This window comes from Bos grunniens, chromosome 7 (genome assembly GCF_055505025.1).
Source record: "Bos grunniens cultivar Pamir isolate PY7600 chromosome 7, Bosgru_T2T1.0, whole genome shotgun sequence".
In the NCBI taxonomy this organism is placed as follows: Eukaryota; Metazoa; Chordata; class Mammalia; order Artiodactyla; family Bovidae; genus Bos; species Bos grunniens.
This window is the reverse complement of record NC_141171.1, coordinates 53,095,082-53,107,527: the sequence shown is the minus strand read 5'-3', so window position 1 is coordinate 53,107,527 and position 12,446 is coordinate 53,095,082. Positions and strand designations below refer to the sequence as shown.

General features: G+C 37.4%; 1 protein-coding gene and 1 long non-coding RNA gene across 2 annotated transcripts in view; one reads left to right on the top strand and one right to left on the bottom strand.

Annotated features, from left to right (window-relative positions):
- The window catches only part of LOC147369571 (uncharacterized), a 41,709-nt gene extending 39,512 nt beyond the window's left edge, over positions 1-2,197 (top strand). The window contains exon 3 of the long non-coding RNA XR_015167599.1: positions 1,963-2,197. This is a non-coding gene — a long non-coding RNA (uncharacterized LOC147369571). The remainder of the gene's footprint in view (positions 1-1,962) is intronic.
- A 2,938-nt stretch (positions 2,198-5,135) lies between these two features.
- NDFIP1 (Nedd4 family interacting protein 1) overlaps positions 5,136-12,446 on the bottom strand; it is a 50,838-nt gene continuing 43,527 nt past the window's right edge. The window contains exons 7-8 of the mRNA XM_086412161.1: positions 11,936-12,041; positions 5,136-6,182 (exon numbers count right to left, since the gene is read on the bottom strand). Of these exons, the coding sequence (XP_086268287.1) occupies positions 11,938-12,041 (104 nt within the window). The 3' untranslated portion in view covers positions 5,136-6,182; positions 11,936-11,937. The remainder of the gene's footprint in view (positions 6,183-11,935; positions 12,042-12,446) is intronic.

Below are 12,446 nucleotides of genomic sequence, written 5' to 3'. Positions count from 1 at the left end.
CTCCAGGGCCCTCCCTACCCACCTAATCTTTTCTTTCTTTCTTCCTCCCATGGTCCTTTAGGAAAAGGAGTCTTAAAGGTAACATCATGGAATGCCATCTTAACTAAAATCCTTCAGAATATGCAAAGGTTGAAAATGAACTTGGAAACTAGAGTGTGCTTTTTTGAGTCCTCATTTTGGGATTCTGACAAAGTACAATTTTTTGATTACTGGATCTTAAACTGTAGCAGCAGGTAAAAAGCCACCCAACTTAGGTTTCCCAGAAGTTTGAACACACTCCCTTCCTTCTTGCAGGCTATTTAGGACAGTGTTCACAGAAGGTCACGACATTAAAGACAGCATAGCCTGGGAACAGCAGACGTGACATCTGTCGAGCTTACTCTTCCATCTGCCACGGACATGGGCCACATAAAAACCTCTAGAGCTCTCAGGGACTTTCAGGGGCCTGCTAATCCATTCCTTTTCCTTTACCCTTAAGCCATTCCAGAGAAGGATTGACCCTATTTTTTAAGACCTCCAAGGAAGAGTCTATGATCACTCTTAGACAGCCAAATATTCAGAAATTATTTTCCCTATGGCTTTTCCCCATGGATCTGCCAACACATTCCTTCCCATAGTGCTGCCATAAAAAGAAGAAAATATGGTAGCCATGGGCTTTGAGAAGACCTACATGAAGACAAAATAACTCTTAATTTTACTGAACAGTCAGTGCCATGAAAATACCCTAATGAAAAATTAACTCATAATTTTAAGTGTAGGTATACATGCTCTGGGCTTCCCTGGTGGCTCAGAAGTAAAGAATCTCCTGGAGAAGGAATAGCAACCCACTCCGGTATTCTTGCCTGAAGAATCCCATGCACAGAGGAGCCCGGGGGCTACAGTTCGTAGGGTCATGAAAGAGTCAGACATGACTGAACGACTAAACAACAACAATGCATGCTTTTCAGGTTTCTTCCATGAAAAGTACAGGTTTGAGATGAGTACTTACCCATTATCCTTATTCGGAAGCTCTGTGGAACTGCAGCAAGAACCAAGCCTGACCATTGTAAATTCCACAGATGAGGATTAGAAAAACAAGTTAAGTTTTAATACCTAAATCTAGAGAACTGCTAAATCACAGAAGCATTTAAGGACAAAAATAATTGGGAGACCTACATACAGATTAAAATGCATCTCACAAATATAGCCACAGGGAAAACAAATACAACTATCCCAAAAAGGGCTTTTCTCATACACATGACCACGGTTACAGGGACCCAGGGTTAGACACTCACTGAGCCAAACCCACACCCCCAAAAAAGAGACAGCTACTTTTGCTTCTGTAGCCCACCAGTAATCACTTTTTAAAAGAACTACACACAGAGTACCAAATGATGCTAGTAATAAAAGGATTGGTGAAAATATCCATCTATCCAGTGGCTCACTTAGCAATTTATTGGCAATCCTAGTTAAAAAGCAAACTGGAAAAAAAAAAAAAACCCATGAGTATAAAACCCCTCAATGTCAATGACCAGAATGACATCTAAACCCAGTGACTGCCACATACAGCCTAAGAAATGTTCTGTCAAAATAAAATGTGGAATCAGGAAGCAGATGGCAAAATTCTTTCTAAAATCTCACTTAAGGGGACATTTTAGGTATTTCGGACTCTTGTGCAAATGAAAAGAAGAATGTTTCATCAAGTGTAACTCTAGCCGAGTTATGATAATAGGTTGCTCCAATCCTCTTTCCTTGGCTCAGGAAGTAACTGGCTTAAATGGAGGAAGCAGCTCTCAGTAGGGGATGTGAATGCAAACCCTAACTAGCAAGGTGAAAAATCAGTGCAGCGCGGGATGAATTTCAGAAGAGAGGCTGGGTTTGAGTCAGAAGGCAGCACTCCCTTAGTTCTATAGTTTAGTTGATAATACTTTATGGCGAGAAATCAACTTCCCTATATCTGAGTTTTTTGTTTTGTTTTTTTAGGTTTTTGACCCACTGGTGAACCTTCCAGATAACTAAGGAACAACAATGAATACGGACCTCTCAGCAGTTCCGCACTAATCTTTGTATAAGATTTAGGGAAACCGCTTTTCTCCGTTTTGTTGTCTATAAACCTGCAATCACATAAGGATGGGAAAAAGTCTGTGAAATATTTCATTTCTCACATAACTGGTAAAAACGAATCACTTGTAGAGCAGAATAAACACATACAACGCAGGGTTGGGAGATGTCTGTTTCACAAAACTACATCCCAGTTTCTGACCTGGATGAAATCCTGCATAAACATAAGATGATTCTCATTATTTAACATATTCTATATTCAGGTTTAATAGGTTTGCCTTTAAGTTTACATCTTACAAATCTGCCAACTGAATTAAAACTCTCAAAATCAGAATGCAATGCTTTTTGGTAAATAAAACATACTTTTAAGCAAAAAGAGGCATCAAAACAACACTGAAGTAATATATCTATACTACAAGTGACAAAATCTGAGAGTAACTGGAGAGCTGAGGGGACCAAAATGCCACGAAGCAGACGGGCTATTTCAAATTTCCAGACAGAGAAACTGTCTCAGGAGGACAGCTCTCCACTTAGGGTGTCCAAAGAGCAGGTTTTCTGTAGGTTATAAAGCTGTACCTAAGAAAGGAACTGGGTTATCAAAGAACCCCTTTTTAGAATACAAAATCAGTTTCTGTAACTCCTTTCCTCCTGAAAGTCTTTTATTCTCGACCTGAACTTACCCTTCCCTTAAAGAATTTTGGTGTCTTTCTTTGAGATGTCCTGCATTTCAGCAGCAGAACATACAGAGAGTCAATACTCAGAAGTTCCCTGTCAAACAGCACTTTTTGTGGGTGCTCTAAATGGGGACAACCACACAGTATAGAAAAGTTACACCTCCAGTACTTACCTTTAGTACTGGTGGTGCACCAAATGCTCTCACTTATCTCACCTTATCATCCTTAGAGACTGTAACTGCTATTTAGGCTTAATAATGTGCAAAGCAAGAATTTTTTTAAACACACAAACCATCTACAGAAACATATTTGCATTTTGCTACACCTCTCACCATCCCTCAAATTATCTTCAGAAAGCCTGAAAAGGTGAAAATCTAACTAGCTAAAAAACATCAGCCTAACTTGAAAATTATTAAGCTACATCTTATATTCATACATGGTTTTCCTGTATTCATAATTAAGGTTTCACAAAAAAACAGATTCAGGTAGGCAGTAGGACCCATATTACTTTTTCATAAATTATTCTCTCGTATTTTACATAAACGTACAGTTCTGTGTCTATCCTTGGCATGTTTTACGTTAAAATTTGATTATCAGTGTTTACTAGTATTAGGAACAGGTGATTTTTCAGTATGGACTATCCAACCCCTCAATAAGGTCAGACATCTGTTAAGAGGTGGTAGAGTTGGACTCAAAGCTGAGGCCAGCACTCCATTTGTTGGGTGTATTTTTCCTGATTCTTACCTAGAACCCTGACACCTCAGGCAACCGCTTACTATCATTTGGCCCTGAAATTCCCTTTCAGGAGTTCTTTCTACCTTTAAATATAGTGTAAGAATATAATGAAGGCCAAAAGAAATTTCATTTGGGTTACTAATAACCCACAGCGGGACACAGCTCAAGTCAGATAACTTTGTTTGCATCATTCCAATTGGCAACAGTAAGTCAGAGACAAGAGGGACCTCTGAAGTCACAGATGAGCCCCAGCTGTCCCTCAGCCCAAGGTCAGAGCCAATTTATTCCATAACCTTGTGCAAATAACAGTGGTTCCTCAGTATTCTCTCTCAAATAATTTAAACACTTCTCCTTTATCTGAAAGGGTTATTCTTAATAATGAACCCACCAAAGGGAGAGAGAAAAATAAAAAGTAATACTGCAGAACAAACATTTCCACCCTAACAGTGAGGACCCCAGGTAACTTATATATCTGCAAAGACTTGAATTTTTAGAACATTTAAGAGAGAAATCGCCATCCTAATTAATTTTAAAGCATACCAACCTTAGGTTTACGTATAACAAAGTCTTAAGGACTTTGCAGAAATATGCAGAAATAAGAATTCCAAATATTTCAGCCCTCAAATATACAAAGTCAAATAAGGCATAAGACCTAAAGAGTAAACACAAAGCAAAACTACAATGTTTTAGTTAATGTGATCTAGAGCCCGTCTATTTTGTCCTGTAAGATAATTTAAATAGCTCTCTCTGTTGCAATGTCCAAATTTATTCAGACTGTTAGAACATAATAGGCTATAAACGCCTCCAAAGTCTATGGTTGGTACAATCTAATTCAAAATATTAAAAAAAATCTTCAGAGACTTTCAAGACTGTATCCATTGTAAAATATAACTTGTAAACAAGAACATGATGTTATATTACTTACTGTAATCAATAAATGAGTTAGAATAAGTAGTCTTTGAAACACTGTTCCAGGAGGCACTCAGTTTTCCTGTTTGGCTTTCAAATAATGCACACTTCTATGCATTACCTACTGATACCCCTGAACATTCACTTCCTAAGCTGATCCTGGATGTTCACATGCAGCAAATAAATGAACATTTGCAGCTATCATACCATGCTAGTGCTGGTTTGTGTAGTTATTTAACCATCTTGCTACATTTTTTCTTTATATATTAAGTGGAGGGGGAAAAAACCAAACAGCTGATATTATAAAAACTACTGGTCTCTAAATTTAACACAACTGAGACAAGAAGAGAAAATCAGGAGGAAGGAGAAAGCTTTAGCTTCACCTGGGCACTTGTTCACAGGACTTAAACCAGCTGATTGTGTTCAACTGAGAAAAAGGGCAAATGCAGAGAACATGCAGAAAACATTAGAAATAAATTATCTAAGATTATGTCTAAAAATGAAGCATAATTGGAATTTCAGAATGACTTGCAATCTCTACAACTCCTCCCTTATTTTAGCCCATCGTCTTTTGAAGAACTAATACATTTTTAGAAATATACTGAATATGATATGAAAGTAATATCCCGTGCTAAAAAAGAAAAAAACTGGTCCAAGAGCAGTTTTTGTGTTTATTGAATGATTGTGTATGTATCTATATGAATGAAGATTAGAAAAAACTGCCTTGGCAATTAATACATGCAAACCAAGAAATTAAATAGTAATCCACAGCAAAAGTTGCTACACAAGAGACGTTTATTAATGTTCTGTTGTATTTACAGCTTTAACATAGCAAACCAGGGTGAATTACCACTTGGCAGAAAGCACGTCACTCTACATTTATAACACATTGGTCTCTGCTAACACATTGTAAAAGCAAGTAGTACAGTATGTTAGGGATCATCTCAAAAGTTCCACGCTAATTCTTTCTTTGCTCCTAATACCTAATCCCCTCTCTACTCCTAGCCCCTGGCCTAATCATCAGGAGACAAAAGAAAAAGAAAAAAGGGGGCAGGGATTCCAATCATATAGAAAGTGTCGAGAATTGCAATTTATTAGTCATTATGCTGCATTTGTCCTTGTCCTTTCTATTTTACACAATGACAACACCTTTACAATCCCTTAGGTACACAACACAGAATAAGGTACTGCAAAATTAGAATACAGACTATAAGAAATTAATACTTATTTTTTACCAATTAAGAACATATTCTTGACCACACTTTAAATGTATTTTGCACTATGATTTTGCTTCCAGGTGTTCACAGTACAATTAAATAAATTTCTAGATTAATTTTAACAGCAAAATGGATTATGTGCAGAAATGCAGTCATAACAAAAGTTTTTACTTTTGAGAAAACCCCCTTTTTAAATGGCCAGCATTATACATATCTTACACTAAAATATTTAATTCCAAATTCATTTTGAGATGGAGGATGAATAAAAGCAAGATTGCCCCCTACTGACTACAGGGACAAGGCTCATGCTATTTAAAATGACTACAAACAATAGATAAGGCATTATTAATACATCACAGACTTGACTGCGAGAGCTTTTTCAAACATTAACCACTAATGATTCAATGATTACAGAATTTTGCATTAACTATTAAAATTTTACACCTAGGAACAAATAGAGAGAAATGATCTTTGTCAACAGTACTTTATTTTTTTAAAGCAGGTGATGATTCCTCTGTGTTCCGCATCTTGATTCACTTCCTGCAGGTGTTCTCTTGCTTCTTGGGAGAGAATTCATAAATGCAGGAAGGCCTTCGCCAGAAAACATCTGCCAGAGAAGGATATTGAATATTGGAACTCTGGTTAGGTTGTTATTTTGGCTAAAAGAAGGATGTAGTCACAAAAGAAGGCAGGATGTTTGGAGACATGAGTACATTTTAACATAGCTTTAAGATTACTATACACTGACATCATAATATTCAAAAAACATTACATTTTTGGTTCTTAAAGTTATCAAGGTCTCCAGAACTAGGAAAGACTTCAATGCTTTCTCTAAATCCCATGAGGTCAGGGATCTCTCTCTCTCTCTAAACCTAACACACGAACAGAATTCAAGGAGCACTTCATCCCACACTTAACACCAATGGCAATGACTGAAACTTGGGGACAAAGAGCAGAATCCAAATGCGTAGGTAATTTTCCAAACACACTTGAAGCTGTTTACCCTGCCAGATCTCACATGAAAGATTTCCAATAAGGATGCCAGTGATGTCATGCTATCCTTGGAGCACAGCAAAGTTAGAAAACAGCTGTAAACTCATAGGAACCACAGGTACTTCTTCCCAATAATTAGGGGAAAAAAAGTTACTGTATTTTGGGAGAGGTATCTCTGGTAGACAAAAAAAGTGTGTGCAGCCCCTATTCTATAAAGCAATTTATATGACTGACATAATACTCTCAAAACAATGTCCATCTATTTATTATAAATGCAATTTGCATATAACACTTTGATGAATTTTTGTATTGGCATATAAACTGGTTTGGTTCTCATGGAAAAAATACAAATAACTCCCTGTATTAGTGTCAAAAAAAATACTCTAAAGAGATACATTATTGATGTATGGCAAAACCAATACAATATTGTAAAGTAAAAAAAAAATAATAATAATAAAATTTTTTAAAAAAGAGATACATTAACACTTAACAAAAGCTTATTGAGAAACTAGGTCGTGGTACCCTACACCAAGTGAAAGTTGGATGGGCTCATACCTAGGCCCTTCCATCTTTCAAAATTACTGCAAAAGCCACAAGCAGCCCTTTTATAGACTGATTAGACTACTGCATACATCTTTAAAAAGTTGACAAGATGCAGAGAAGCTACAACTCTGGAAGAAATCAACATATTCTTTTTGAACATTAATATTTTCCCAAACTCCAAATTCACTTGGTGTTTTGATCTGAAGCAAACCAATGATAGTGATATAAGAGCAACTCTTCTTTAGGGAGATTTCAGAATGTGCAAGGACAAAGACACAAGAATATAAGGATTCCTGAAGCCAAGTAGAACCAAAAATAAAATCTGTCTGGTAGGCATATGACAAATAGAGATTTCTGCAATGAGGCTAGTTAGACTCATGACAAGCCTAAGTAAATTCACTTTTATCAGTTACCATTAATAAATAAAAATTGATATAATAATTACTATTAGGTCAAAACACTAGAGTTTTGCAAGAATATGAGATACAGTCCAGATAACTACCAGGCCACTTAGTTCACGCTATGTGCATGGAGATAAGGTAGTTTTAGCAGATCCCTCAAAGTCAGAGCCACCCAAAAGACACTAAAAAATCCATTAAGAGGTCCTACCTACTGTATAGCAAAAGGAACACTATTCAACATTCTGTAATATCCTATATGGGAAAATAATCTGAAAAATAATAGATATATGTGTATGTATAACTGAAAACAACACAACATTGTATATCAACTATTCTCCAGTATTAAAAAAAAATCCATTAAAAGGTCCTAGATAGGTCTACTGATGGGTGATCTCATTCATCAAACAAACTCCAAATGAAAAAGATTGCTATAGAGGCATTCACTGCTCTCTACAACTCAGGCCTGTTGAGATCAATTTGATTCACAGGTTGCTAAAAAAACAATGATGGAATGTAAACTGGAAAAGAGACAGGTTTTAGGGACTTTGAATATCACCACTAAGCTTTAGATTGGATCACTTAAGAAACAAGGGAATCCAACAGCCTACACAATTTCTTCTTGGACCCTGTGTGATTTTTTTTTAAAGCAAAAATTCCACTGGCAATATTTTCTACTGTCTTGCTACTTTACACAGCCCAAATAAGTCAAACTAACCTGAGGTGAATTGGAAATAAAGATGTATTAAGGAGGAGGGGGAATATTATAGAAAAAAAGAAAATGAAAACATTTATCATCATATGCAAAAAAGGTAAGATATCTGATGCCTAGAATGTATAACTCACCAGATCACAGCAATCGCTATCTAATTATGAAGGGCCCCATCTCATTAATGCTATCAGGGCTTATACACTTTCTTCCCCTCCTATTTCAGAAGTAGTGAAGGTAACATATTTAAGATCCATTATACTTTGTATATATAAGTACTTTTGGAGTAGTGTTAGATATCAGGCTAACTGTGTTACCACTTTATAGTTACTATGTATAGCTAACTCCTCAATTATCTGGCAGCATCAGAGGAAGTGAAACTTGATGAAAATTTACTTTCCAGTTAACTGGTAAATAAGATAAAGTATGGACACTTTATATTTTTGACCATTTCAGATAAAGATGTTTCTAAAAGGGATATGTTTCTTTTCATACAATATAGAAGGAACATATTGTTTTTCCTGCTTCCTCATAGTCACACACCTCTTGATGCCACTGTGCCTCGCTCTAGCAGTGTCTTTTGGCTTTTCTTGCTGTGAGGCAGGAAACCAGATTTCCTGTATATGCTTAAATGAGCTCCAGAAGGGAACCCAAGAGCCACCCTATGACAGTAGTATATGAGCTTTAGTGTTCAGCTCTTATAATACCTACTATGGCTGGTAAGAAAGAAGATCTTTTGAGGGTATTTCCAGGTTTGTGTGTGTGTATCCCATATTTTGGGCAGCCTTGTGTGTGTGTGTGTGTGTGTGTACACTGTATTTTGGGCAGTCTAAATAGAAAAGTCACTATTCTTATACATTTTTCTAGTACAATGCCAGACCTTAGCATGGGAATTGAATTATTTTTATCTACAGCAAAGTTATTTTAGCAATTTCCTATCTGTGGCTTTCTGGCAAAAGTAAGCCCACAGCTAGCTTTTAACTAGTGATACCTCCAGTAAAGAAAGTAAGAGGTCTCAGTGAAAGAAAATCTTCATATCTTACACAATGGTTTTCTACCACATCTTCAAACTAAACTAAATTTCCTCTGAACTAAGAGAAAGAAAACATTCTATTTTTGGTTCTGGATGAACAGTTCCTACCTGTGTCAATGAATAAAGGAAATTCAGTCCCATGGGATATTATAGCTTTGTGGATTCCTTCTGGGGATACTGAAAATTAGTAAGGAAGTCATTAAAATTCTAAATGCTGCTCTAAGTCTCTAAACCCCTAATTTAGAGCTCTGAGTCCTCTAGGCATGTCAGGGATGATTTCAAATCAACTAGGATATCAAAGTCAGACAGGAAAGCAACGAAACCCCATTATGCCCTCGACTGAAACACCTCTAAGGCTCCGACAACTCCTAAAGCACTGTAATGGTTCTGACTCCCAAACACAGAGCACCAGGTCTATAATACCCCTTCACAGCTCCAACGCCATTACTGCTTAACTAAGGGCTGCCTGCTTCAAATCATAACTCTAAAGGCGCGTTGTTTTACATTTAGAATATACCCATAAAACATTTCAGAAATTTTAGGAAGTCAAAACAATAACAACAAATTTTACAACAGGAAAACTGAGAAGTTCAGGCTTTCTCTCAACTTCATTGTCACATCAACCTGTCCTGTATTAGATGCAAGATAAAGAAGGTATGCATCCCCTAAGGAAGCCAGAAGTTGCCTTCAACCAGATGAATGAAGTGACCAGACAGAGGTGTGGCCTCAGTCATTTAGAAATTCAAAGCCACCAATACACCAGACCTACAGAATCTGTGAAGGAAGGAAGGCAGAGAGGGAGGAAGGGATCTGTCCTCTCAGGGTATTGTGGGCACCAGTGGATGAGGGGAACTGTGGAGGTGGGTTCAGAAGCTCATCATCAGGAGAACTGTGACTACACGAAAGACTTAACTTTGAACCTATGGTAGGTAAGAGTTAAAGCTAAGGATCAGAAGTAACTATACATTATAATCAGACACACAGAAGGAGAAAGAAGATGACAATGGTAACTACATAAACTACTAAAACCACACAAAACATCTGACAAGCCTCTTAAAGTTAGGATGTAACAGAAACATCACAGGGGTTAGGGCCCAGGTGAGCGTGTCAATGTCCATCTGCACCCAGCCTGTGTAACCCAATTCAAATTCAGGACACACCACCTCTCAGGACATTTTAAACATGTAATAAAACATTCCTTTTCTTGGGGAAAAAAAAACCAAAACAGTCATAAATGTAAGTGGTAATCTTAAAGACTAAACTGTCTCGCAAATAAAAGTACACACTCTTTTGAAGAAACTGACTTTAACCAAAAGAACATAGGTTCTTTACATGCTTTAACTTTATAAAAATGCCTTATGAATATAAATATGATAGATATTTTCTTTTCTAGAAGCATATAGTCTGAGACAACCATGAAATCTTCAAAACTGAGAATGCTACTCTGCATCCTAAGACCACAACAAATCTTCAACATTGAAAACTCCACTCTTAGCATATGATTACTTACAAAAACTATGAAATAACCCAACAGCAAATACAGGCTCACATGGAATCAGCCTTGTGTTGAGCCAATATGTGACTGGGTTTAAAGGGCTGCTCTGTGAGTTCCACTGCAAATGAGCTTAGTGCTCAAGATATTTGAGAATGCTCTCAGCTTGACTTTTCAGCCTTAATCCTCAACACTCCTTTATGTTACAAACTGCTTCTTTTGAGCCAGCTGCATACTTCCCTACCTCTCTTCCTCTTCAACACTGCCTCAGGTGACTCTAAAAGGCTTCCCCACCCAACGTTTTCCATATTATACTTTCTAGGTTTATCTCAAGGTTTATCTCAACTGTTACAACCTTCACAAATCCTTGCCGATGTCTCAACTAGCCTGGCTCTACCTGTCCTCTACAGTCTTAAGGAACGAAGAATCAGTTCCAAGGAGGCCCATCAGACCTTGTTACTAGAGACCTCTCTCTGGTGTACTCTTTCTCAAGATTCCCTGTCTCCTCCTTTTTGCAGCTGGTGATGCAAGATGGAGCCAGCCTCTGGGGAAACCCATGGGGGAACCAAACAACCTTGGCAAGGCTTAGTCCTCCTGTTCTAGGCAGGGAAAAGGCCCTTTTCTCCCCTTCCTTTCTTTCCTTGGGTTTGACCCTCCCACCAGAATGGTAACATCAGGATGTGAACCTGAAGAAAATGCCCAGGAAAGTCCCTCATTGATTTTAGGAGATGGAAGCCTTGGTAGGCTTGTCAGTAGCCAAAAGGAGTTCCTCAAGTACTGTGGACTCTCCCAGCTTTGGATTTAGGGGCCCCACCAAACAGAGCTTAGTGATTAGGCCTGAAAGGTTCCTTCTCACTACTTACCTCTGGAACTAGTACAACCCAAACAGTGGCTTCAGGATTCATGATTCAAAGATTAAGGACCCTGAGTCCTAGTCAAGTCTCTTCTGCATTGTCCAAACATGAGATAATGTTGTCTCCTCTGGTAGTTTTTATAACTTGCCTTTTAAGATAGTTTTTTCATAGAAACACTCCTTACTAAACTAGAAACTACAAGGCAAAGACTATGGCTTCCTTACTGTCTCTATATCCCCTACCACAGGTTGTAATATTCTACTCTAAATGTGAACAGTAATCTACCCATGCATCACATGATTACACTGGGACTGGAATAAAGTTTTTTTCTTTAATACCTTTAATAAATAAAGAGAACTCTGGTCCTGGGGAGATTTGAGAAATTTTCTGGCATCTTCCGAACTTTTGCATAATTGATAAATCCTCTGAGAAACAGGAGAAAGCCTAATTTAAAAAAGAAAAGTCAAGAATGAGTTTATAATTCGCATATTAAGCCCAGTCCCCAGAAATATCCCTCCTGATACCAAATACTTCATTTTTCTGTTATCAGAAAAGCTATCAAAACATAATTTCCTCTAAAAATTTCAAAGGATTTGATTTTACACCAAGTTTTCTATTTCTCAATGAGAACATACAATCTCAAGAGCCAAAAAAAAGTCTCTTTTGCGCATTCAGAATCTAATTTGTGTAAAAGAAAACAAAAAATAAGATGGGGCCAAACATTTACATCATTTACTTTTGGAAGCCTCACTGAGAAGTATCATCAAAACCTACTCTCCCTACCCACCCCAGGATCTTAGTTCCTCAACCAGGGACAAGCCTAAGCAGTGAAAGTGCAGAGTCCTAACC